The sequence below is a fragment of the Enhydra lutris genome, unplaced genomic scaffold (assembly GCF_002288905.1).
Source record: "Enhydra lutris kenyoni isolate GAN:26980312 unplaced genomic scaffold, ASM228890v2 scaffoldscaffold7, whole genome shotgun sequence".
In the NCBI taxonomy this organism is placed as follows: domain Eukaryota; kingdom Metazoa; phylum Chordata; class Mammalia; order Carnivora; family Mustelidae; genus Enhydra; species Enhydra lutris.
The window spans coordinates 35,174,443-35,202,422 of NW_019154091.1; the positions used below are offsets into that span (position 1 = coordinate 35,174,443).

At 39.9% G+C, this 27,980-nt stretch overlaps 1 protein-coding gene across 1 annotated transcript in view; it reads left to right on the forward strand.

Annotated features, from left to right (window-relative positions):
• Positions 1–2,571: 2,571 nt before the first annotated feature.
• The window catches only part of LOC111142205 (glucosamine (N-acetyl)-6-sulfatase), a 55,196-nt gene continuing 29,787 nt past the window's right edge, over positions 2,572–27,980 (forward strand). Inside the window, exons 1-10 of the mRNA XM_022495231.1 lie at positions 2,572–2,873; positions 7,779–7,838; positions 10,700–10,906; positions 13,256–13,321; positions 13,925–14,023; positions 15,447–15,614; positions 17,265–17,347; positions 18,511–18,629; positions 20,761–20,864; positions 27,602–27,703. Coding sequence (XP_022350939.1) covers positions 2,685–2,873; positions 7,779–7,838; positions 10,700–10,906; positions 13,256–13,321; positions 13,925–14,023; positions 15,447–15,614; positions 17,265–17,347; positions 18,511–18,629; positions 20,761–20,864; positions 27,602–27,703 — 1,197 coding nt within the window. The 5' untranslated portion in view covers positions 2,572–2,684. The remainder of the gene's footprint in view (positions 2,874–7,778; positions 7,839–10,699; positions 10,907–13,255; positions 13,322–13,924; positions 14,024–15,446; positions 15,615–17,264; positions 17,348–18,510; positions 18,630–20,760; positions 20,865–27,601; positions 27,704–27,980) is intronic.

Sequence of the window (27,980 nt, forward strand, 5' to 3'; positions counted from 1 at the left end):
AAATTTCTTTCTGACTTGACCTCAAGTTGACATCAGTGCAGAGGATATAAACTCATAATACATGATTACAGTAAGTATGTGTGTGTGTGTGTGTGTGTGTGTGTGTGTATAACCAATAATGAACTGAGGATGAAAAACAATTTCTTAACTATCAATAATAAAAAAATGAATTGATCAACTATGCTAGAGAAAAGGCTAAATGATCTTCTATTCTCTCTATAGAATATATTACAAACCCACTTTCATATGAAAAGACGATTGAAGTGTAATGTACATAGCCGTAAAATGTCGGCGGGGTGGTGGGAGGAGCATGGAGAAGTGTGTCTGTAGTTCATTAATAAAAAATACTGTATTTTAAAATTTTGCATTTCAATTTGTAATATTTTTCAACTTTTAAAAAATCTGTAATATGGTTATTTCTTTTCTTACTCTAAATAAATATTCACTTTTGCACCTAATTTTATATTTATATTGTCACTCTTTTTCTTAAGGAGCCACCCTTGCCAAATTGCATACATATAAGCTTCACACCCCACAAAATCTGGATTTGTTCTCTTAGCATCCATTCTTGCCCTCTTCTAATCTGTACACCATACCACAGCATAAAGGACCTTATACAAATTCATGTATGATTTTTTCTCCCCTACTCTTAAAGTGATTTCCCATTAGCCTTATGACGAAGACCAAAATCCTTAACATATAATCTGGGCCCTGTCTACCTCTTTATCTCCTTCTCTCCCTCTGCTCCAGCTACACTGGCATCTTTTAGTTCTTTGCACTACCTCAACATCCTCGCACATGCTGTACCCTGTGCCTAGGAGACATTCTACCACCCCACTATCCCATTGACAAATTATCTCCTATTTAAATTCCTCATGGCCACAGAAAATTTATTTCCTCAGCGAATCCTTAAATTGCCCCATGCCTGGATGGCGCAGGTCATGATCTCAGGGTCCTGGGATAGAGCCCTGCATTGGGCTCTCTGCTCAGCAGGGAGCCTGCTTCCACCTCTCTCTCTGCCTGCCTCTCTGCTTACTTATGATCTCTCTCTCTGTCAAATAAATAGTCTTTTTTAAAAAATTAGGTCAGCCCCCCACCTCCTTAAAATGTTCATTTCTCTCTTTACTTTTCCTTCATAGCATGTCTCCTTATTTGTAATTATACACTTCTGTGATTATTAGATTGTATATCTTTCTGCAACTAGACTGCAAGTTCCATGAAAAAGGAACAGTGTCTCCTCAGCATTAGTCTACATCTGGAATAGAGCTGGCTCTTAATTATACAATCTCTGCCATCAGATAGTTCATAAAGTAGCCTTGAACCAAGACCAGTGATATAATCTTACAATTTGGGGCATCAATGCAGGTTTTTCTTTGTGCCAGAAGTCTCCTGGAAGTCTTGGTTTCCTAGGGATAATTACACCAGTTTGCAAAATGAGCATAGTTTGAGGCTGTAACCCAGTACCTTGACCATCTGGGAACGACTCTGACCAGATTCCCAGAATAATTTTTCTTACAGTGGAACTTTATTTTGTAAAGGTTCTCTTACCTTTTTTTTCCCAAAAAGTTGACACTTTTTTTTTCAGAAAGTTAACACTTCCTTTTGCATAAGACTTACAGTTGTATATATGACACTTCAAAGTACTCCCACAATTATTTTTAACTCATTATAGTGCTTTCATGAGTTTTAAAACACTTTTCAGGCCAGATGGTCTCGCTTAGAGAAAATCCACTTTGTTAGGAGCCAGGAGGTATAGGCTGTTATTCTAAGTTGGGAATAAAGCTTGACCCTTCACCTTGCCAGGGATAATTGTTTTCATAGACTTTAGCAGATGGTTGAGGTAGAGCTGTACCTGTATTTTTGTATCACAGAAATATTTGGAGCCTTAGTACATGGAATTTTTTCCCCTAAAGATTACTTAATGTGGTTGGGTAACCATGTTTCAGGGGTTTTGTTTTGTTCAATGTGCATATCCTCCAACATCTTCTAAGAGGGCTTTCGAAAATTCACCAAGTAGTATTAGGCTGTCAGGATATCCCTAAATCGTTTGAAAACACGTTATCAGCTGAGGCTTGGAGTCAAGAAAGCTGAGCCAGAATCCAGCTTCGAGTGTAACAGGTGAGCTGTAGAGAAAATGAGAAATGAATAAATTAAGGGCTCTCGTAAGTGGCTGCTGACTCGAGAATAAAATACGACAGAGACCAGACTTCGCCCACCAGCTGATCGTACTATCGGGTAAGCACTCTCCTCCCTTCTCTTAACCGCTTACTGTGAGCTGATTCCCTCGTTCATTTCATCTTCTCTCCATTTCAACCCTCGCACCAAGCGTTCACATACACATCGCTCGATAATCTAACCCGAGCCTGAGATTAAATCAAGTGCAAACCCTCCAAGCCGACCGGTTCTTCGCTCCTTGAGCCCACTTCCGGTTTCCGGCCTACGGATCCGCCCTGCCTCCCTTCCCGTTCGCAGTCCCGCCCCGTCGGTCCTCACGTGACCGCAAGGCGTGCTCCGCCCCCTGTCTCCGGTTCACGTGATCGTGCTAGGGGAGAAAACGCCTGACCCCAGCCCCCCGGCCTTTCCCGGCAACGCTTTTCCTCCTGCCGTTCGTTCGCCTTTTGGTCTTCAGACACTTGCGCGTCCCTCCACTCGGTCCCGGGGCCACCCCCGGTACCCTGTCTGCTATGTGGCTCCTGCCTCTGGCCCCAAGTGGGCCGCGGCAGAACAGCCCCAGTCACCTGCCTTCCTGCAGCCCGGCGCTGCTGCTGCTGCTGAGCAGCTGCCTGGGGGTCTCTGGGGTGGCGACGGGCTCTCGGAGGCCCAATGTGGTGCTGCTTCTCACCGACGACCAGGACGAAGTGCTCGGCGGCATGGTAACGCTTCTATTTCTGCCCCGCCCCTCGGCCTCCCCGGCTGACCCCCAGGTTTCTTCTCCTCTTTCCCCATCCCCACCCCCAGTTCCCTGAGCTGGGTGCCTGACCCTGGATAGCTTTGCTTTTGCCACGCCTGACCCCATACGCAAGTTTGAGGGGCCGCAGGACTCTGTTTCCTTTCTCTCCCGCATCTCTTTTGAGTAGGCACACATGCACGCACCACACAGAGGTTTGAGCCTGGACCTTAGTGCTGCGGAGTTCGCGTTTATAGCTCAAAATAAACAGGTGGACGCCAGTTAGGGATGGGCTGAACCAAAGGAGGAGCAGGTGCTGGCTAAGAGCACGCAAGCCTTGTTTTTCTTTTGGCTTAGAGGATCTGAGGACAAATCCAGCTCTCTCTTCAAAGGACCTAGGCCACCTCTGTGTTTGTCTCCATGTACAGTGTCTGTGCCCGATATTTAATAAGTGCTGAGATGAACTAATCTGGTAGATAGGTTGTCAAACTCTTCAGGCTGCGCTTTGCCTCACAAAAATCGAGAGAATTCAATTAGCTTAATTGAACACCTGGCTGATACATTCGCTACTATTGTCCATGTTCCATTTTAAATGTGTTTTGTCATGAGACTTCATTGTTTCCCAGAGTGAATTTTGCTTCTTTATCTTAGAGTTCTGGAATTTATGACCTTCAGGAGCATTACCCAACCCCCTACTCGTGGAGGCCCCAGAAAGTGGCTTTCCCAAGGCACTTGTGTAGTTGAAGCAGGTCAAAATTCTGATGAGTGCTCTGATCCTGGTTATGGCATTTTTCTTATCTTTAAGAAAATATATATGTCCTTTATTTCTTCGTTTCAGTTCTCTCTTTGTTTTCAGCTAAGTGCTGAGACTATGAAAACACTTCACGCAAGAGGTTCCTAACTTACACTGTCTGGGAACACCCTACCTCAGTGTTCTTCAAACTGCCGATTTCAACCCATAAGTGAGTTGTGAAATCAGTTTAGTGAGTAGCTACCAGATTTTTACTTTCCTGTGAAATAAAGTAGAATAGAAAATGTTGGTGTGATACATGTGGGTATATATGATAAAGGTACGCATATCCATATGTATATTTCTGGATTATGAATGAAAATGTATTTCTTACTCAGGACTGTGTTCACAGTGCTGAGAAACTTTTCTAGTTTATGTTTAAGGTGCTTGCATTTACACTTTGTGCCACATATGCCTCATTGCCTTTTAGTTTCTACTCCACCACATTGACATTGAAGAGTCTTGACTTAATTGCCCTCCTGGAATTTACTTTGTTTTTTCCATTCCCACCACTCCACTGACCCTCGTCACAAAATTCCTTCAAAAAAACTTTGTGTGTGTGCGTCCTTGAAAAGTGCTTTGTCTAGAAAAGGCAAGCCATCTCTATCAAAAATTAGTAATAGCTTAGTGACTAAGACAAAAGGTCAAGCTTTTACATCGCTGGTGAAAACAAAAATTCATCACTGAAATATAAGGTGTTCAGAATTGAGTTTCTTAATTTTTACAGAACACAGATGTGGTCTGTGTAGCTTTGCGGTATCTTCTCCTTAGCATGTTGTATTTGCTTCTTTAAACCAGGATCAGATTCTTTATTATAGGTGTTTATACTAAAGAGCCGAAATTGAGTGGGGAACAAGTCAAATTTAATGCTCTCAGCTCTCTGGAGGTATTCTGGCTTCTCTTGTATCCTTTTCCAGGGTATTCTACCACTAGTTGTCAAGCAGGACTTGAAGGGAAATCACTAAGACAGTAACAGCATTTGAAAACCTACTTGGAGCAGTAAGAGTGTGAAGTATTTTATACTGGTGTTTCAGTCATAAAAGTCCTCTGCTGTACATACTGTCCTTCCCTTAAATAAGAGGAAACTAATACTTAGAGGGTGTTAAGTAACTTGGCCGAAGTTCATGTAGCTAATAAGGAGCACAGCCTGGTGTCTTATGATCTTGAAGCCCCATTTTTCTCATATTCTAGAATACTGGCTTAACAGATGTCATTCCACATACCCACATCAGCTACTCACTTATACTTCAGATCAGAGATTCTTAAGATGATACTTAGGAACACCAGGGGGATGATGGAAGTCCTTAATTTATACGTAATACTCTGTATTTTATCTTCAGTTTCGTGGAGAATGAGGTCTCTGGCTCAAAAAGGATTATGAATTGCTGCCATTGTTGGCAAAATAAACCGCAGTCCAATCCACCAGACCAGCTCAGGTAGAAGGATTCTAGTGCTTCATGTAGTGTTTCATGTAGAATCTTTCAGTCATATTTGAAATCGTCTTTTATGATCATCTTGAACATTTCCCTGTATTTGTTGCAGATATCATCTGTGGGACTCTGGTTTTTGCTTTGGGAATAGTTCCTATTTTTTTATTTTACTTGAATGTCATGGTGGGATGGATACACTCTTCTTCACTGGTCGCTCTTTCTAAAATCATTCACCCTGGAAAAAGTGACATTTGGTCAAAATTTCAAGGAAATAAGGGAAGGAGCCATGATGAAATGTAGAGGACGAACACATCACGTCTTTGCCGAAAACAAAGATTATTAGAAATGTTAAAATTTTATTTCAGAGCAGCTGTTCATGGAACCAAAAAAGTAAATGACTCCTTAGGATTTTTATGGAAGGGATTTGCTTTGGATGAGTAAAGTAACGCATTTACCCATATCCAGGTATCAGATTGACTGCTTCTTAAGCAGTGTTGTACAATCTTGACCTGACCAACCTTGTAACTCTCTTTGCTGATATCTTAAGGATCCATTTTAGCATTCAGATTAGCATAGACACAGACATTTTCAGTACAGTGTGATTCTTGTTTAGGATTTGTTTGATTTAGCAGACATTATGGTTATCACAGTACTGGTGTTAGCAGCATAAAAATTATAGTCATTAATACAAATTCTTATTGACACTAAAATCTCTGTGCATCATCTGCTGGCTCCTGCCTAACACTTTGACCTTGTCTTACCCCACAGTCTCCTTTACTTGCTGTGCTACTTCCACCACATGTGCCTTCTTTCTGTTCCTCACATGTGCGTCTTCTCTGGCAGTCCTTGTCTTTGCTATTCACTTAGCCTGGAAGCACCTTTTCCTGGATCTTAGCATGGCTGGCCTCATCATGTGACTCTGAGTACCCAAGTTACCTCCTGAAAGAGGCCTCTCCTGACCACCCAACTAAAGTCGTTTCCCCCTCTCCTCCCACCAGTTAAAGGACATCATCCTGGTTTATTGTGTTCGTAGCACTTTTCACTGCCAGAAATGATTGTTTACCTGTTGGTTAAGTCCCCAAGAATACAGAGGTCATGAGATCAAGGACTTTCTGTCTTTTGTTTATCCTTTTGTTCCATCAGTGCCTGACACACGTTAAGTATTTAACAAATGGGTTATAATCACATACTATAGTCTTACTATAAATCAGATATTCTGGGGCACATGGGTGGCTCAGTCATTAAGTGTCTGCCTTCAGCTCAGGTCATGGTCCCAGGATTCTGGGATCGAGTCCCACATTGGGCTCCCTGTTTCTCCCTCTCCCACTCCCCCTGCTTGTGTTCCTTCTCTCGCTGTGTCTCTCTGTCAAATAAAATCTTCAAAAAATAAAAATAAAAAATAATCAGATATTCTTCAGTAGCGTTGCATATTTATTCAACAGTTTGAGGATTAAGTCCCATATAATCAACTCACAATGTCCTTTTCCCCATTTATACTTTGTATTCTCATTTCCCCTCCCTCTGTTGTCATAACTCAGATTTCTTGTCAAACCAGTGTTTAATTCAGCCCAATATTCTTTACCTGAAAGTAGCACCCAGTGATGTTTTCTGGAGGATCTCAGTTGGCGACATTGCTTCTGAAGGTTAACGAAGACTTATAGATCTGTAGCATCTCCTTGGAAACCTATTCTTCAGCTACTCATGCACTTATGAAAGGTCTTCTTAAATAAGTTAGAATTCTCATCCTTTTGAGCTTATAGGTTCTTTAGGTTTTTTACTATCTATGTAAAACAGTGGGGGAGAGTCGTTTATAAACAAGACCCTTGTTAACATCATATATTTAGGTGATTTTTAAGGAATTACTGCACAATAAGGTATATTTAAAACTATACTGAATATGGTCTCGGATTTCAAAGGTACTTCAAAATCATCATGAACTGATTCATAAAATACAACTAAAATTAGAGTCTCTTCAGTGGTCCTTTTTTGTTGTCTGGAATCTAAATAAAGATTGGTAGTGTTCCTTTTATTTGTATTTGAATGACCTTCTTCATACTTTTATCCTTACTCTAGGATTTGAGATTATTGTCTATACTACTTGCCACCTGGTTCAAGTCCTTACCTGAGGTCGTGATTGGCCTAGTGCATGGGGTTTTGAGCTTGTGATTGAAAAGGATGCATTTGGACTCCATCACTGATGATATTTGAATCCTTTTCTGGGCTTCGGGACCTTATCTGGCTCTCGGAACCTAAAACCTCCCTGCTTTAAAGAGTGGAAGGCTCCTTTCATCTCTTAGCCCACATCCTGCTCCTAAAGATGAATTAGTGGAGATCTGCCCTATCTATCTTGTGAGAGGGCTGGTGACAAAAGAGAGCACCAAAATTTCATTACATTGAAATCAGCATTGCTAGAATAATGCTATCAGCTGTGAACTTTCCCTTCCTGCAGGCATTGTGACCCCACTGCTCTTTTGCATGGGATATAACTGACTGTAACCAAACCTGTTTGGTTCATCTCCAGAAACAGAACTCTTGGCAATTTCTTAGTGTCAAATGGAGCTGATCATTGCGAGTAAGATGCAAAAAACATGAGTTTTGGTCTGTGTGTGTGTGTGTGTGTGGTTTTTTTTATTGGAGGAAATGGTTTAACAGATGATTATTTACTTCACAGACACCACTAAAGAAAACCAAGGCTCTCATTGGAGAAATGGGGATGACTTTCTCCAGTGCTGTAAGTTTTAAAGCTAACTTAATTTTGTGAGACTTGCTGTTGATGTTCTAAGAAGAAGCATGCTCTTTTGGGGAGCCCTAGTTAAATGCCTGATCTAAAGGAAGGACTTTATTTAATGTGATTTAAATGCTTTTAATTAAAATATTACTTTTTACAATTTGAACCTTGATTGTAGGTATTTTCTAAGCCAGTTTGATTTATAGCTCAGAACTAGAGAATATTTTTTTAAAGCTTTACTGTTTGAGGTTTGAAAATGGATTGTAAGAATCAAGTAACATTTATGCTATGTAAATTGCTTTGTGGTCAACACTTGCTGGCCACTTTACAAAGCCCTATTAACCCTGACAGCCTGAGAAAGATAATAGCAACCAAACAGAACCAGTATCTTGTGTGTGTGTATACACATATATGTGCATGTATGAGGTATAAATAGCTATGTCTATATAAACATAGATGCAGGGGTGCCTGGGTGGCTCAGTGAATTAAGCATCTGACTGTCGGTCTCAGCTCAGGTCTCGATCTCAGGGTTAGGAGTTCAGGCCTGGTGCGGAGCCCAGATGAGGGAAGGAAGGAGATGCAAAGAGTTGCAAAGATCCATAATAAAATACTAACAAATCAAATTCAGGAACCATGCACATAACCAAGTAAGGAGTAGCCTAGTTTATCAGGAAATCATTAAACAGCAACACAGTGTTGTGCTTAAGAGCACAGATTCTGGAGCTGGATCACCTAGTTTTGAATGCTCTCTCTGCCTCTTTTCTAACTGTTTGACATTGGGCAAGTTATTAACCTCTCTAGTTTCCCATTTGTAACTGGGTGTCCTAAAATCTGTCTCAGGGTTTTGTGATATTAAATGAATATATACATGTAAAGCAAGCACTTATATCAGCACCTGACTGTGCTGACTTGCAGTAAATACTACGTAATAGTAGTTGTTATATTGTCCACCAACAAGATCAGTAGTTGAAAGACGAAAAAAGTAATGTTCATCTTAATAGATGCTTGAAAGCCCTTTGAAATTTTAGTGTCCTTTCCTGATAATTTATTGAACTGTTAGAATAGTGCACCCTTATTATGATGAGTATTTCAAACAAATAGCACACCTTATAGTTAAGGTGCAAGACTCAGGCCAATGCTGTTAGAGATGAGACAAGGGCCTAATACTTGTCACTTAATGCTGTTCTGAATTGTCGTGATTGGCATGAGTCCTGCAGAATTAACTGGAATATTGGAAAAAGACATAATTATTATTTCCACTTCTTTGTATTTTCTACCCAAAAAATGTAGAACTGTTCGAAAACTTTTTAAATTAATAGAGTTTAGTAAAATAGAAATGAAAAAATAAAAATAATCTTCTCCTATATAACCAGTTAGAGAAGTACTGGGGAGGAGAGAGAAGAGAGCCCATTCATACAGCAGGAAAATGCAGACTCTAGGTATGGCTGCTGGTCAGTAATGGTTAAGACCTATGTTTATAAATAAGGTTACAGAACTTCATTTGTAATGTAATAAAACTACTTAATAAAAATACTTAATATGTAGACACACCCATCATCTTTAGCAGGAAGACCCAACATTAGTTTATTCTAATCAAAATCCCAACAAGATTTTTTTCAGGCTGAATAAAGTGATTCTAAATTTATCTGGAATGATAAATAGGTTAGAACAATCAAGGTAATTTCTTAAAGGAGGAAATTGCCCTTCCAGATAACAAAATGTAATATGAAGATACAGTAAACAGTGTGATATTGACCAAAAAATAGGTCAGCAGACAAAAAAGCAAAAGGATTAAAAGTCTTCCCAATGTAAAAATTACAGAAGTCAAATAATCTGACAAAATTGAAAAAGCAAAAGTAAAAAATGGCAAATATTTGTAACATGACGGAATCCTTCCTTAACTCAGATTTTATGTAACAAGAAGCTGATGCCCCAGGAAAAAAATGTACAAAAAAAATGTACAAAGCACATGAACAAGTTATTCACATAAACACAGTTGGTCAGTATGCATGTGGAAAATGTTCATCCTCACCAGTGTTTAAAAATGCCAAATCCAATTTGAAAGCCCAAAGAAATGCCAAGTATTTAATGAGGGATAATACATAATTTTGGCAAGGGTGTACTTGAATGAGCATTCCTTCCCTGCTGGTGCGGGTATAAACTAGTATTATTCTCTGTAAAGTGGCTTGGTGATGTGTACTAAGATCTACACAAATAATAGGTAAAATGGGCTAAGTTTATTGATGATAGTAGCTAATAGAAATATCATTAGAGTAGAAAAAATAATCTCTGTCCAGTGTATTAAGTAATATAGGAAATATATAAAGCTACAGATTATCCTGAAAATGAACCTGTGCCTCTCAGCTACATTAGATTCAAGTAGTAGTCTTTATTTTTGGTTAAGATCTAGCTCCTAGGGGTGCCTGGGTGGCCTAGTTGGTTAAGCATCCAACTTTTGATCTCTGCTCAGGTCTTGATCTCAAGGTCCTGAGTTCAACCTTCACTTTGGGCTCCAGGCTGGGCATGAAGCCTTCTTTAAAAAAAAAAAAAAAAAAAAAAAAAAGACCTAGCTCCTACCATGTAAATATTTCTTTGGCAGATGAGATTGGAATAACTTATTCTGCAGAAAGAAACCAGCGGAAAAAGAAATCTGTTCTCTTGGTTTGTTTACGGTCTCCACTATGTGACTTAAAGCAGCTCTGAAGTGTGTCATGTGTTACCAAAAAAAAAAAAACCCAAAAAACTATTCCATGGGAAACTAGAAATTCAAAGAGTATTAAGCAGCTTTCTTTACTCTCTTTAGAAATGAGGAGAAATCCATCTTTTTTGTGTAACTGGGTTTTTTGCTTCTGTTTGCTTTGTAGTATGTGCCAAGTGCTCTTTGCTGCCCGAGCAGAGCCAGTATCTTGACAGGAAAGTACCCACATAATCATCACGTTGTTAACAACACTTTGGAGGGAAACTGCAGTAGTAAGTCTTGGCAGAAGATCCAAGAACCAAATACTTTCCCAGCAATTCTCAGATCAATGTGTGGTTATCAAACCTTTTTCGCAGGGAAATACTTAAATGAGGTAGGTTGAATGATCTCATTATTCCTTTTAAAAAAAAAAAAAAAGCTTTATAAATGTAGATTAATGTAATTCATGTTTTTTTAAATTATTATCCATTTGAGTCATGTTAAAATGTTTTTGGTATAGTTTTCTCCTAATCTGCACATTAAACAAGAATTTACTTACATAAATATTTACATGATTTAAGTACTATAGTTCTTCTTCCTTTAGATAGCCTCATAGCATTTTTTTTTTAATTGTCCTATGACTACTGCTGTCTTATGTATCTTCCCCTTTTTCTTCAAGGATTTTGCTTGTCATGTTCGTCTCATGGTATCTTTGTCTCCATTTCCCCTTTATCAGGAAGAGAATGAAGAATTTTTTCCTTCTACCACCTTTCCTGCATTATAACAACTTCAGACTTATCCCTGTTTGTTCCCATTTTCGAAAATGTGGAGTGATCACTGATAGCGGGAAAATACCCAGAGCCTGGGATATTTAGGCCACTATAGCATTTGGCTTAGTAGTGGATGTGCTGGCCTCTTGGGTGCCTGGATGAAGGGATACCCACTATAGCTGGTCAAGTCCAGATTTCATGGCCCCCAGATTGACCACATTGGCCTTAGCTTTTACTCAGAGTTCAAACTTAGAGGAAATAGTTTATTTGGGAGTGTCTGGGTTCTCTCTCATAGTAAAACTGGGGATGCAGGACAAAGAAAAGATGTACCTTTTTTTACATACTTTATCCATGGTTGCTAAAAATACTAATATTTAATCTGAATTTTCTCTTCGTTGTTTCCCTCCCCACAATTGGGAGAATTTTCAACCTAATGAGTTGGAAGGAAGGTTAAGTCAGTTTGAAAAGAATCATGAGAAATAAGTACAGATACTAGGTTATTGAGATAAGATGTGGGTCATAGAGAATTTATACTACTTTGCGTATCAGAGATCACTTAATGTGTATACAAAATTAGGGGCACCTGGGTGACTCAGTCGGTTAAGTGTCTACCTTCAGCTTGGGTCATGATCCCAGGGTCCTGGGATTGAGTCCCGCATCGGGCCCCCTGCTTAGGGGGAAGCCTACTTCTCCCTGTCCCTCTGCCTGCCGCTCTTTCTGTTTGTGTGCCTTCTGTCAAATAAATAAATAATATCTTTTTTAAAAATTCTGTATACAAAATTAGGAGAAATTCATTAAAATACAAAGATTTCTCATAAATTAAATTCTTTCTTTAATGGGCAATACTAAACCTTGTTGAGATAAATTGGATAAGTCTCTGGTCACTTAATTCATCTCATCAAATAAATTGAGCTCCAAAAATAGGTTTCATCATCAGGACAAGTGAAGTTATAAGCTGAGAGCTCATAGTCTGATTATTTTGGTTGTCGTTAACCACAAGGTCAGTTGGAGTGTTCAGTCTTTGCCTTCAGTAACTCCGGAAATGAACTTTGTGGCCTAAGCTATATGGACTTTTTCTAGAAAGGGCCAGAAGTAAATATTTTGAGCTTTTCTTTTGTGATGACAGTACTCCCCCCACCCACTGTCTTATCCATGGGGATGTTTCCCCAGACCCCGAGTAGATGCCTGAAACCACGGATAGTACTGAACTCTATATATACTGTTTTTATCTATGTATATGTACCCGTGATTAAGTTTAACTTAGAAATTAGGCGCAGTAAGAGATTAACAGCAACTAATAACAATATAGAACAATTGCAACTATAGAATGCAATAAAAATTATGTGAGTCTTCTGTCTCTCAAAGTGTCTTATTGCACTATACTGACCCTTGCTGTGATGATGTGAGATGATAAAATACCTACGTGTTAAGAAGAAGAGTGGGGAATGACAGGCATTGAGACCTTCTGGCAGGAGGCTCATTTGCTGTTGGACTTCGGTTGACCGCTGGTTAACTGAAACCATGGGAAATGAAACTGCACATAAGGGGGACTCCTGTATTTGACTCTGCTGTTGTAGCATGAAAGCAGATAGACATACACAAACCAAAATGAGTGCACCTGCGTTCCAAAAAAACTTCATCACTGAAATTTCAATTCCCTGTAACTGTCACGTGTCACAAAATACTCCTCTATTGATTGCTGTTTGTATTTTTTAATGGAAAAAAATTCTTAGCTTACTGATCATATAAAACAGTTGGCTGGCTAGATTTGGCCTACGGCCGTAGTTTACAAACTCCTCCTTCAGTAGTTCCTAGGTTTTAGTGTTCTTTACTTTTCGACTGGGTTCATGTGTTTGGGAAAATTGAACATCTGGTTTCAGGCACTGATCTGAAAGGATTCTAAAAGCTTCCTCTTTCTTATTGATCTGGTCATAGCTAAGCATTTCTGATGTCCTGCTTGTCTTGCTTTCCAGTATGGAGCCCCAGATGCAGGTGGACTAGAACACGTCCCTCTCGGCTGGAGTTACTGGTACGCCTTGGTGAGTGATGATTGAAGCCGGTGACAGTTACACACACAGCCCTACAGATGTAGAATATGTTTACTCTCTCATTTAGCTCTGATTTTGACATAAGTTGCTCTGCGTTTATGATTAGCTATTTTCTCCTCTTAAAGTCTGTTGATTTGCGAGTCACTCCTCTGGGAGATGTTTTTCCTGCATCACACCAGGTTTAGTTACATATTTTGCTGTTTTATCTGATCTACTTGTGGCTTTTTAAACTACGACAGATTATTGAAACTGTGCTAATAGTTAATAAAACTCTAGTCAAAAAATCCAGTTCAGTACTAAATGAGTAATTACCTTTTTTTTAAAAATGCCTTTTGTTTTCTTTAAAGATTTATTTGACTGGGGCTGGGGAAGTGGGGGGCAGAAGGAGAGAGAGTCTCAGCCCGATGCAGAACTCAGTCTCACAACCCTGAGATCCACAACCTGAACCGAAACTGACAGTCTAACGGTTAACCAACCATGCTACCCAGGCGACCCAAAATGTCTTATCCCTGTTACAACAGAGTATAGCCCAGCATGATTTCTGACTTTCTAGTGTGCTGACCGCTTAACAAATTTTACTTTCCTGTCTAATAGGAAAAGAATTCTAAATACTATAACTATACGCTGTCTATCAATGGCAAGGCACGGAAGCATGGTGAAAACTACAGCGTGGACTACCTGACAGATGTTCTGGTGAGTTATCAAGGCTCTGTCCTTGCAAGTTTGGCTCACGATTGAAACCTCTGCCTAGAAAACCTTTGGACTTGGTCATGTTGAGTAATGTGAATGAATAATAACTTCATTTAACTGCCAAAAAGTATTTCCAACTGATTAAAGACTCCTGAGGGACTTTTTCTTTGTATATAAGCCAGGCTCAGAGTTAATGTTCTTGAAATTCCAGCAACAAATCCTTTTCCAAAGGCTAATCTCTTAAGACTATAGAGATTACTTTGAAGAGGTTTTACTTTAGAGGTTCTTACTCTTGACCCCAGATTCACTCACAAGCTGGGAAATGACAGCTTCGCCATGAGGGTGGGGAGCTAGGGACTGGGAGTTCTTAAGGCTTTGTGGATTTTTATATAAAATTCCTGAAACTGGGTGAATTTAGGACTTTCCTTTCCTGTCTAAGGTGTTTCTAATGATAGGCCCTTCACAGAGAATTCATTCACCAAATAGTTCAGCACCCAGCATAGCAGGTGTTAAGTAAATGAAGCATAGTCACTCTTGGTGATCAGGTAGACAAATAAATCTGGCAAGGTATGGGAGTTACTTAGATAATGCTTAAAGAGGTGAGAGTGAGTTGTGCAGATCAGTGGGAAGGGTGCACAGACAGAGGGAATTAGGGGTTTGCGGGGACTGAGGCAGAAGTGTGCTTGGCATGTTGGAACCACAGGCTTCTGACAGGCCTGGAGTAACCAGGTGGGTGGAAATTGATGCAGTCAGTATCCTTTGAGTTTAGTGATGGGAATAAATGACGCTATAAATCACCTAGAACAATTAAAACACATAACGTGTGTGGGATGCTTTCATTTTCATAATGTAGCTCCAGATAAGCAAATGAAAAATGTATGTCAATATAAGTTAAAATGCTGGGAGAATGTGTTTGGATTTAATGTTACTCATTTAGCTTAGCTGCTTGAGCTGGCATAGCTTATGATTTCTATGCTCTGTATATTTTTCCAAGATTAAGGTAACTTAATCCACCTGTCCTACTGTGAATTAGATTGACTCTCTTTTTGTATATTTTAAGGCAACAGAGGCATGCTTTAGGCCGTATTAGTGCAAAATAATCCTTTTTTAAAAAGCTAGATTACTATTTTTACCCTAATGGGAGGCACAACAACTTTTAGATCATGTGAAATCACTAAGATCATATTTGCTTTCTTAGGATGGTATGCTTTTCCACTTTTTTAAATAAGTATTGCCTAAAACCCTAATATTTGTTTCAGCAACACACCTGTAATAACTGTGGCATAGATTGTGTTAATATTAAGATTGTTAAAATTCTTAAGATTGATTCAAAGCTAATATAAATCTATATCCCCTGTATACATGCATCTCTCAAGTCCTGAATTGTTGGGTAGGGTAGAAGATGACAGATCTTTGTATATCTCAGGCTAATATCTCCTTGGGCTTCCTGGACTACAAGTCCAACTCTGAGCCATTCTTCATGATGATCTCCACACCAGCACCTCATTCTCCTTGGACAGCTGCACCTCAGTACCAGAAGACTTTCCAGAACGTCTTTGCACCAAGGAATAAGAACTTCAACATCCATGGAACGGTAGCTTCCCCTAACCTTGAATTAAACCACACTTGATATAAGTAACTATATATTACCTTGTTAGGGAGCTTTTGAGCCATGTAGTTGGTTTTTCTTCGAGATATTTTAAAGGTAATTGTGCCTGTCTTGAGTATACTAGAGAGTGTAAACTTGCTTCAGAAGGAGAGATAATCTTGCCACGCGTCCAGTTAGCAGCTGGAGAATCTATAGGAAATGTTAAAGAAGTGCTATCTTTACTGACTACAGGCTCTCCTAATTTCTGTGCCAGCTCTCCTCCCATGTGGCAGTGGCTCAGACACATCCCGTGGGGCTGAGCTAGGCCTGCAACGCCCTCCTGTGGGTGGCCCTCACCTTTCCTGAGGCACAGGAAAGAGGGGGTGACATAGTGCAATATGACTGGAAAGGGAAGTTGAATGGAGAAGTGAGCCAGAGCGGGGAATGTAATTAAGGGCCACAACCTAAATATTTGCCTCATATGCCAGTTACTTACACTTCCCTTGGCACAGAGGGTAGGTTGTTCACTGGTTCAAAGGCAGAAGTTCTATACTGCCTCGTGCCTTTTGCCCAGAAATCTTAATTGCTGGGGAGGTGTAGTAGACAGAATGAGTCTTGGATTAGGCTCAGCACTACCATTTCCGAGCCAAGTGACCCAGCTGGGAGCAAGATGCTTAACTTCTGCTTCTCTGTTTAAAGTGGGAGAAATAAAGTCAGAGGTCCTGATTCCTCATGCAGCTGCAGTATGGACTGAAGAACATAGAAATACGTAGCGTTTTGCCTGGCAAGTAGGCAAGTGCTTAGGTAGGATTTTTAAAGCTGAGAGAACTGAGTTTTGAACTAGAGGGCCATTATCTATGTTCCAAAAGAAGTTAATAAAAGTTCTCATGAGAAAGTAAGTTTAGAAATTTTAACTCACTCTGTTGCAGAATTTCTCAGAGTTACTCCTGTTCCAACATGAATTTCCAGCAGGAGGATATGCTATATAACACTTCTCAAACATATTAACTAAGAACACTTTGAGGCTGATAGTTCGGGAGGTGGTAACTTAGGGCTTTATAAGTAGAGAGGAGAGAATTAATGATGTATGGGAATGTTTTTGTTTTTTAGAACCGTGAGTGCTTTTTTAAATGAGAAGAACTCTCTAGATTTGAGCTTGAGGTTTTAGGAAATTGCTATGATGAGATTTTCCCAAGGTTCTAGGATAATCAGTATCTTGGGTAGGAAAATAGAGGGTGATAGAGTAATGGCTAAATTTTTAGGGCAAAAATTATTGGAAGGTAAAGTTAATATTTACCATTTTATAGTTTGGTTAGTAGACCCAAAGCATAGACTCAATGTTACAGATTTAGTCTCCTTTTAGCCAGTAGTTTCCCAGTATCTTTCTAAATATCTTTAAATGCTGATTAATGCTGCTAACAAGGAGCCCAGGCCTCCTTTCATTAGGGAGCACTGGGAAGATAAAAAATGAGTGATAATCTATAGAAAGTGTTTTTAGGAACACATGGGGCAGGGAAGAGGAAGTCTGAAGTTCCCTAAATGCTCCAGTAAGTTCCTTTTTGCTGAAGTATAAAATGTTCCTTTTCATTATGTACTCTAGCAGTTTATTTGATTGTATGACTTCATGCTAACTTTTAATTTTCTTTTAAATCTTAGAACAAGCACTGGTTAATTAGGCAAGCCAAGACCCCAATGACTAATTCTTCAATACAGTTTTTAGATAATGCTTTTCGGAAAAGGTAAGCGCTGCTACTCGTGCAATCTGGGTGGTCTTTGAGGACCTTCCAAATCAGCCCATGAACCAGGGGACTGCACAATGTGGTTATCTTTGACATAAAATCAACAGGTAGCAAGTTGATGGGAGAGACTGTTTGGGGGTCTGCTGCCCCAGAAGGTGTAGGAGATGGTCTTTGGACCTGAGGATTAATAAAACAATTCATTTTCATGACTTGTTAAAACAGAATTGCAAACTGGAGCCATTTGGTTAAAAAAAAAAAAAAAATTCTCTGTGTCTGAAGAAAAGGTCACTTTGTGAGACATTAGGCCTAGTATTTGCGTAAGAACCAAAGACTTAGACTAGAGCAGAATATTTGCCGTTGCTATTTGGAATTTCAAGGAATTTCTTTAAGTCAGTTCTTAAAAATTCATTACACTCTCTAAAGATGTATTTAGATTATATCAGGGGCTAACAGACTTTTTCTGTAAAGTACCAGAGAGTAAATAATCATAGTGTGTCAGGCCAGACAGCGTTTGTCGCAGTTACCCAGCTTTGCCTTTGGAGTAGAACTAGGCATTATGTGAATGAATGAGCACGACTGTGTTCCAGTAAAACTGTATAAAAATGGTGAATTGTTTAATGGGTACAGGGTGTCAGATTTGCAAGAAGAAAAGATTTTGGAGATCTGCCTCACTGTGTGAATATACTTCATACTATTGTTAGTACCCTTAAAATTTATTAAGTTGGTAAATTCTATGTTGTGTGTTTTTTTACCACAATTTAAAAAACAAAAACAGTGGGCAAACTGGCCCATCACTATAGCTTGTTGACCCCTAGTTTAGACCCCTAAACGTTGTTGTGGCATAGGTCTATCTGAATTAATCTGTGCTAATCAGTACTGAACTGACAGGTTTCCCTTCCATTTTCTGCTGTCATCACCAGTGTTAATAAAACTAACTGCTTTTAAAAGCCTCATTTATTTCTTTGGAAACAGTTAAATTTGGAATGAACTCATTATGTTCTGGGATTTTCTAATCTTTTGTCCCCCCAGTGAGGGGTCTGAGGAAAGGAGTTTTGGGGACTTTGGGTGGTTTTGTTTTGGACTTTGCTCCTGCTTTTTTGGCAAGATAGCATTCCTTCAGCTATTGTTCTGAAATCCTATTGTCACTCTCTGTGTACACGCAGGTGGCAAACTTTACTGTCAGTTGATGACCTTGTGGAGAAACTGGTCAAGAGACTGGAGTTCAATGGGGAAATAAACAACACTTACATCTTTTATACCTCAGACAACGGCTACCACACAGGTAAGGGGCAGACTGGCGTATTCCTGTGGCCTTGATTAGGTGCCTTTCCTTTTTCACCCAGTCAGTAGCACTAGCAGGGAGCTCTAGGCCTGTTGTAGCAGTGGGCAGGCCAGAGGGGGAGGCTGCTGCCCTCAGGACTCTAGTTAGAAGAGGGTCAACTCATTCAAACATGGGGAAACAAAGTGTCATTATTTGCTATTTCGTGTGCCAAATTACATGATGTTTGAGGAGTTGGGAGCAGAGAGTGACCTTGTTAGATTAGAGATAGGCTTTAGGAAAAAAAGGAAGAAACTGAACTAGATTTTTTTTTTTTTTTTAAGATTTTATTTATTAGAGCGCACTCATGAGCACACACAAGCAGGGGGAGTAGTAGAAGAAGAGGGAGAAATAGGCTCCCTAGCAGGGAGCTTGTTGCAGGCCTCTATCCCAGCACCCTGAGATTATGACCTGAGCCGAAGGCAAATGCTTAACTGACTGAGCCATCCAGGCCCCCTGAAACTGAACTAGATTTAAAGGGCAAGTAGACTAGGGGTAAGAGATTTTACATAGAAAGACCAAGAGAAGGCTGTCTTAGGGGAAAACCCCTTTCTTGTGAAATTGTGAGGTGTTTTATTGATTTTTGTGTGTGTGTATGTATATGTATCTTTTTGTTTTATGTTTTGTCTTTTTAAAACTCTGTATGAGTCAGCCCCATATCCTTAACTTTCCTTTTTTCCACTTGGATATTCTTAAAAATGAATGTCTTCTTTCCCAGCCTATCAGTTTCATAAACTTGAAAACTACTGACCTGGGGCTTGCTGGCATGGGAGCAGATTGATGAGGCAGTTAATGTTTCATTGTGAATATTTTTAAGCACTCAAAGTAAAGACTAATAAAATAACTTCCATTCCCAGCTTCGCTTTTCAGCTAGGTGTGGCCAGTCTTTTGAATTATTCCTATCTTCCCCATGTTTGTCTTTATTTTGTTTAGAAGGTTTTGAAGAAACTTCAGACATTGTGATTCTGTACATGAACACTCCATTGTGCCTCTGACTAATCTATGACGTATCAGGATCTAGACGAAGTCCGCATGCTACCTGTATTTTTTCGTGTGCCCTGAGACTGTTATTGCCACTGATTTATTGGGTAAAGGGTTTTTTGGGGGTTTTTTTGTTCAGAATATCTCACATTCTAGATCTGGCTAATTGCATTCTCATGATGCCTTAACTTGTGTTTCTTTAGTCAGCATTTTCTATAGATGGGTAGTTAGATCTAGAGGCTTAATAGAAATTGCCATTTTCAGGGGCGCCTGAGTGGCTCAGAAGCCTCTGCCTTCGGCTCAGGTCTTGATCCCAGAGTCCTGGGATCGAGCCCGGCATCGGGCTCTCTGCTCAACAGGGAGCCTGCTTCCTCCTCTCTCTCTCTGCCTGCCTCTCTGTCTACTTGTGATCTCTGTCAAATAAATAAATAAATAAATAGATCTTTTTTAAAAAATCGCCATTTTCAGAAAGAATGTTTCCTTGGTGATACTGATACGTACTTCCTGTTACATCAGTTGGCGATGGTGTCTGGTTGGCCCGCTTCCGCGATGCTGCTGTGAATTGACGGCTCATGTGGTATCAGCCTGAGCCGCCCTGTGAACCTTTTGTGGCTGAAGGTTCCATTGAGGATTCTTGCTTTAATCTACTATTCTCTCAAAGATGGCAAAATGTTGACTTCATAACTGTCCTTTTGCATTTATTAGTTGGAATTCCTTAGAGAAGAGCTCAACTGGTTATCTTGAAATGCAGTTTATTCAGGAAAGGTCAGATAAATGCTTTGGCTCTTTATTGACAGTTTTTAGAGTAACCTCATTCAGTTATGGTCAGGTTGAGTATCATACATAAATTATGTATTTGTGTTTCAGTACTTTCCAGTCATTGTTTTTGCTGAATTTGTCTTATCTTAGACCAAGGAGTCCCCCTAGGCATTTGTTTAAAGAAGATGAACTCATTTCCTGCCTTGTAGTAATAAGAGACCTAAGTGATTGTAAACTTTCTATTAAAGCCCCATAAATAGAACAGAGTTGTTTGCATTTTTACTGTCCATTGATTGAATATATGTGTGATACTTCTTTCCTAGCTCCTTCTTTACCCTCTGTATTTTGTTTTCAGGACAGTTTTCTTTGCCGATAGACAAAAGACAGCTGTATGAGTTTGATATCAAAGTTCCACTGCTGGTTCGGGGACCTGGGATCAAACCAAATCAGACAAGCAAGGTAGGTGCCTGAGAAGCTGACGCTGTTTACAGGTAGCACTTGCCTGAGAAAAGAAGGCTGTTCTCTGAAGAGGAGGCTGATTAGACTTCTCCTGCGAGGATGAATTGTGTTCGGCTTAAGATCTTATGAGTGTATTTATAAGTCTTGGAGACAGTGATTCCCTTATTTATTTATTTGTTTGTTTGTTTATTTAAACTCCTGGCCACCTTCTTTTAATTGTATTCTCCCACCCCCCCGCCATCCTCCCATATATACATATATCACTAGGAGTAGCTTTGATTTGTCCTTCGAGACTGTAAATCTTTACTTTGTCCTGGAGCAGTGACTTTCTACCACTGTCCTCAACATCATGTTCTGAAATTGTGAAAGGTTCAACATCCAGAATGGTTCTAGTGGACTCACTTGGACTAGAATAGGGACCCCGCCTCTGCTTTTTTTCTTAAGCCCACAGGTAATACAAAGAAGCAGCCCAGTTTGGGGCCCACTACCTGTAGATCAGAGCTCAGGCAGATTCCCTCTGGGGACCTTGTTAAAATGCAGATTCTGATTCTGCATATCTGACCTCCCCGCTGATAGCTGCTGCCAGTCTGACCTCACTGAATATAAGGCTATAGAAAGCATGTCTTCTAAGGATTTTTTTCCCTCTCTCTGTGGAACTGCTTGTCCCACATGCATTTCTGTTTTACTGATTCTCTCTCCTAGAACTGTCATAATGTACCACTTTCTTTTGTTGCCATTCCCATTTGGTTTCAGCGTCTTTTTCCAAACTTGGTATCAAATACTGAGGCACGTTTTTCCTAGAGATTCTAGACACTCTGATCCAAAACACTTTGTTCTAATGCTTGGAAGATAAGAATTGATAAGTTCTACTAGTTATGTCTTCTCTTCTCTAATAACACAATTTCGGTCCCAGCTCTGTGACACAAAAGAAAATGAGCAAATACATCACTTGAGCTAGAATTGGAAAATTGGCCAGACTTTCTGGGTATACTAGGTACTTTAGTCTAATTTTGGAGGTTAATGTTTAAGTGTAATTCCCTTGTTTCTTTTTGTAATGCTCATGATGGAATTCTGTTGAAATTCTTCAGAAAGGTAAAATGGCCTTCATAATTTCTTTTGAGTTTTCTTTTTTTCTTAACACCTACATTCCTAAAGCCAGTCATTTCCCACTACAAATCCAGTACCATGTGAATGGGTCTCCTTTCAAAGGAGATAGGCAAGTTTAGAGGACCATTAAGTCTGGGGTTTTTTTTTTTTTTAGCCCTTTATTTATTAGAATTTTTTAAATTTAAATTCAGTTAATTAACATATAATGTATTATTTGTTTCACGGGTACAGGTTTGTGATTCATCACTCTTTTTTAAAAATTAATATATAATGTATTATTTGCCCCAAGGGTACAGGTCTCTTTGTGATTCATCACTCTTATGTAACACCCAGTGCTTATAACATCATGTGCCCTCCTTAAAGTCTATCACCCAGTTAACCCATTCCCCCACCAGCTCCCCTCCAGCAACCCTCGGTTTGTTTCCTGACATTAAGAGTCTCTTATGGTTTGTTTCCCTCTCTGGTTTTGTCCTGTTGCATTTTTTTCTCTCTTCCCCTAGGATCCTCTGTCTTGTTTCTTAAATACCACATGTCAGTGAGATCATATGATAATTGTCTTTCTCTGATTGACTTATTTTGCTTAGTCTTAAAAGTGTTCTCTTGGTCTTGGTGTTGGAGTGGACTCAAAACATGTTGGCAGCTGTGCGCATTTCCAAGGAGCAGGGCTGCTAGGGCCATTTCTAACCAGCGTGGGGAAGGAGGTGGAATGAGAACGGAATGGAATGTGTCAGCCAGCTGCCCATCAACCAAACCATTCCCTTTATCTTCAAGTTAACAGCGGCATCTAAATATTAAAATCAGAAAAGTTCACCTTCTCCAAGCAGTCTGAATGAAACCTGGTTCCTAGGAAACCATTTCAACAATAATATCTATCACTTATTGAATGCTTAGTGTGTGACAGGTGCTATTCTAAGTGTTTTAGCCATAGGAACCCACTTAGAGATACTGTTACACCCATTTCACAGGTGAGGAAACTGAGGCGTAGAAGTTAAATGGCATGCCCAAGATAAAATATCAGAGTCTGCTATCAAATATCGGAGTCTGGCTCCAGAGTCTGTACCTAACCATTACAGTATAGCTCAGAAAATATTTAAATATCTTATGCCAGCAGGCTTGGCTACACAGCACTGAGCAGTCAGGGAAGATTAGTTCTTAATTCCCAGTGTCTGGAGAGCCAGATGTTTCCACTACAGTTGTCAGTGAAAGCCTCTGAGGCACTTGAGCAGAGACCTGGTGTTGGAAAGGGTTTAATCCTGCAGAGATCTGTGGGAGGGCATTCTGAGAAGAACAATAAATGGGAAGGCACACATCAAAGAATGAGCTTGGCTTGCTCAGGGGACAGAATGGCAGCTGTACCGAACTACTGTCACTTCTAAGTGAAGTGGTTCTCTCTCTCTCATCTCTCTCACCTCCTTGTCTTTGTCTGCTGATTGCTCCTTCTGTTTGGAATGCCCCATGAATGCCCCTTCCACTTCACTAATTGTCCTTGAGAGCTTTGGTTTGGGGTTTCTGCCTGGAGAGTCACTACACCCCCTACCCCCACTTGGGGTAGGTGCCCTTGCCCTGTCCTGGCTGCCCTCACACTTACCACACCCTGCTGAGTTTGTGTTTTTTTACTTGGGGGAGTTCCTAGAAGAGAGGCACTGTCTAAGCTTAGAATACCCCACCCTTAACACGCATTGGAGGACATCCATGTTGCCTGAATGGTTATTAACAAGGTCACACAGTAAGTGGCAGAACCGGGACTGAAAATTAACTGTGTCTCCTTAAAATCCATGGTGGGGTTGGAGTTTGAGGTGGGGGGTGCCGTGCTGACAGATGTAGTTTGAGAAGTATGAAATGCTCAGCCTCCACCTAGCACAAAGAGTGTCAGAGATGGTGGATCATTTATCCTGTGTTGGCAGGATAGTTGTCTCGGTGCCATTCGTCCTGCATGAGAGGCGCAGGGTTATGAGTTGGGCATAGTAAGCTGAGCTGTCAAAAGCTGATGGTCAAAACAGGGTACGTTTGACCAGTGGGCTTAGCTTTGTGTTAGCCGTTGGGAGAGCAGAACAGAATTGGTCTGCGTGGATGCCAAAGACTGGCCTACTGAGGTTTTCTCTCCTGGCTGGAAGTGATTCTAGCTTCAGATTTGGTGGTAGAAATTCATCAAAAGGGTTTTAAGAAAGGAAAAGGTTAGTAGGAGAAAAAAATGACACAGCATGATCCGGGGGAAATAGAACTGAACTGGGGGGTCAAGAAGACAACATATTGGCTTGAAGACTGCCCAGGTAAGCCTTGTTTCCCTGTGTGAAATTGGGAGAATGGTAAGTGGAGAATTCACAACTGTAAGTCAGTGACGCCCTGGCTTCTTCACTGTAGGGAAGCTGGGCTTGAGGGGTAAATGCAGAGTAGCCCAAGATGTGGGGAGTCCTCTCCTTTCTTTTGTAGTTCAGTGCTTTTCGCTGCATGGATTTGAGGTGCTGTCTCGTGTGCTTGCAGTCTTTCCTTTGATAACTCTACATGAATTCTGTAATATCAGGGCTTAAATGTCCATTTGGAAACCCAGTGTATCCTCCGTATAGCAGTCTTATTTTTTCTGCGTAATTGTCTATAGCACTGTCATTCTTCTAGAGCTAAAAAAATGAGAAGCTCCAAAGCATGATATCCTTTGATTTCATGCCCCAGAATTTTCTAAGGGTTTTTATTTGATCAGAATATCTATATACATAAATCCTAAGAACATTCCCAAGCTGTGAGGCTGCGATTATGAAATAATTTACTTTTGGTCTTGTCAGTGCTTTTTAATTCCAATCCATAAATGAATCTTTAAGGTTATACTTAGTGATAAAAGCAGTACCATTTTAGGAACTTGAATTGCTAGTGTTTCTAGAAGTCATTATAATCATGGGCCTGTAGTATCCATTCTGATTCTTGTTTGTAAAAACCAGAGACAGAAGTCTCTGTTGGATTCTTCACTCATGCTCAGTATCCTCTAGAAGTCTCCCATCTTCTGATGTAGTTTGCTGGTTTTGAGATTCTTTCTCTCTTAGTCAAGCTAAAGCCTAAAAGGGAAGAGAATTTGTTACATTTTAGGGAAAATGTGATTATTGCAGATAGCTGGGAACAGTGTCCTGGGATGATTCTGTGGTACTTGGGACAAATCTTAGTGACTCTTGATTTGTACTGAAACTTCCAGACCTTTCTCCCCACAAAGGAGACTGCCATTTGAGAGAGCCTCCCATCATATAATTGATGGCTCTTCAGGCGTTTCCTGATGAAACAGGCAGTCACCATTTTAAATCTCTGTAGGTTTTACAATTTTGGTGTTTACTTTTTTTTTTTCTTCTTTATAAAAACTGCCTTGGACCTGTTAGTAATACCTGTGGATTTGGCTTCACTTCATTCATGTTCTAGACATAACTGAAGGTCTTTGAGTCACACATCAGGGTCTTGTTACTTTGATCCGATTCTTGAAGTTGTATCTCTGCTTGTCTCGTCTCTCCTGCCGTGATCTCTTCTGTATTCGTACCCACTCTTGTTGACTGTATTCAGAGCAGCTCGGTCTGCCTGGGAGACCTGGAATTAGGGAAGATATCTCTTACCCTGGGTCTTGGATAATCCCTAGGGACATTTTTGTGAGTTTTTTTCCTGAGTAACTTTTATACTTAGTGATAGAAACAGTACTATTTTAGGACTTGAATTGCTAGTGTTTTTAGAAGTCATTACGCTCATGGGCCCATAGTATCCATTCTAATTCTTGAATCTAGAATTAGAATCTAATTTCCTAACTTTTATCACTTAAGTATAAAAGTAAAGAAAGGATTGCCTTTCCCGTGAGTGGCTTACCACTGAATGGTGATTTCTGGAAGCTTAGCGTTAAACTAATTGATTCAGAGCCAAGATAAGTATATTACTTGGCCCTGTACAAGCCCTCATAGCTGCCAGGAAACCTGGCCCCTGATGAACAGTGCTCTGAAGACGTTTTCTTGCCTTTTATGTCTGTAGTTTTGGTTTTGTTTTTAAATGAAAAGTTCCTGAGTTAGGTTTCACTTTTTTAATCCCCCCCACCTTGGCCTTTCTACGATGCTCTGCATTGTCTCAACAATACTGAAGACTTTTATTTCCTTTCAGTACATGGTAGCTTTTCAAGTTACGAGCTTTTGATTTTGTTTCAGTTACTTCTCTTTCACTTCCTCATCTGTAAAGCAGGGGAAATACTGCATCCTGGGGTGGCAGTGAGGATTAACAGAGGATAAACCGTAAGCCTGGCACAGAATAGGTGCTTGGTAAACCTTGGCTCCCCTGGTATCCCTGGTGGATTGTCTTCACCACTCTGAGTTTTCCCTAGCTTGTGATTTAAGTGACTTAGGCCTGCATGTCCACCACAGTGGCCAGCAGCCACTGTGCCTGATGAGCCAAAACATATGTGATAGTCCAGACTGAGATGTGTTACAAGTACAGCATTCCAGATTTCAAAGACTCAGCTCAAAAAGAAGATAAAATCTTATTAAATGTCTTACATTGCTTACATTTGAAATAGTACTATTTTTGACATATCAAGTTAAATAAAATATATATAATGAATTTCTTCCCCTTTTTATTTTAATGTGATTAGTAGATAATCTTAAATTACATATGTGGTCCTATTATATTTCTGTGGGAGTTTGCTGGTTTAGGTCCTAAAGAGGATTTGTATACAGAAGTAAAATAGACTAATAAACCAAAGGAATAAGGCAAGGTGTAAATGCAGGAGAGTGACTTTAATGCCTAAAGTGTTTATTTAGCACATCTTAGTTTTGTGCTCTTTAAGGAAACTCCTGTCAGTACACTGTTGGAATGAGTTTTCTGCAGTCTCCAAAGCCTATTACAAACATCTTTCTTTAAACCCCTCCCCTCTACCTTCCTATTGCAAACATTTTTTAGTAGTGTTACCACTTTGAGAAACTACAAAAAGGGCTAATATCTTCCTTGATAAGAAGCATTCAACCTGGGGTGCCTGGGTGGCTCAGTTGTCAAGCATCTGCCTTTGGCTCAGGTCATGATCCCAGGGTCCTGGGATCAAGCCCCTCATCAGGCTCCCTGCTCAGCAGGAAGCCTGCTTCTCCCTCTGCCACTCCCCCTGCTTGTGTTCCCTCCCTTGCTGTGTCTCGCTCTGTCAAATAAATAAAATCTTTAAAAAAAAAATAAAAAGGAAAGGATAAAAAGAAGTATTCACCCTTTGAGGATTTCAAAAATGTCAGGAGTCTGTTTGAAATCAAATTTGGTGAACTGTAGAAATACATGTTGTAAACACTTTGTATAAAATAGCGCAACATTTTCTCATGATTCATCAGACTTTGGGCAGTCCCAAAGAAGTTACAAAAAATGTTTTGAAAATATTTTTTGCTCAATAGTGGTGTGGGTTGAATAGATACATAAGTTCCCAGGGGCATGTATTACAAGTCTTAGAAACCTTTATGTTTCATTTTTTGAATTATTATAATTATATGAATCAATGAGTAAGATCTCAGTAAGTCTGGGCTGTACAAAAGATAATAGCAAATGCTGTTTGTCTCATGGGTGGGGTGGGGGAAGAGCTGTGTGATAGAAAAGGAAAACCAGACCAACTGTGTTCTAGATTGCTTGTTTTTCTTCCCTCATTCTCATAGATGCTCGTTGCCAACATTGACTTGGGTCCTACTATTTTGGATATTGCTGGATATAACCCGAATAAGACACAGATGGATGGGATGTCTTTATTGCCCATTTTGGTGAGTATGAAGCCCTCAATCGGGCCTGAGCCAAGACTCTGAAATAAATTCCAGGTTGTACAGATTTAGAATTAAAAATTTAAATCTTAAATCAAACTGTGAAATTTGGAGAATGAGGAATAGAATTTTTCTCTTCTCTCTGGTGGGAAGGAGCTTCTAAAAGACCAATTGGACCATTTATAAACAGATCTGTATCCTCCCTTCTTCCCCTCTCCCCCTCCCAAAAACCCATCATAAACAAAGTGAGGACAGATGAGAAATTAGGAAAATATTTGCA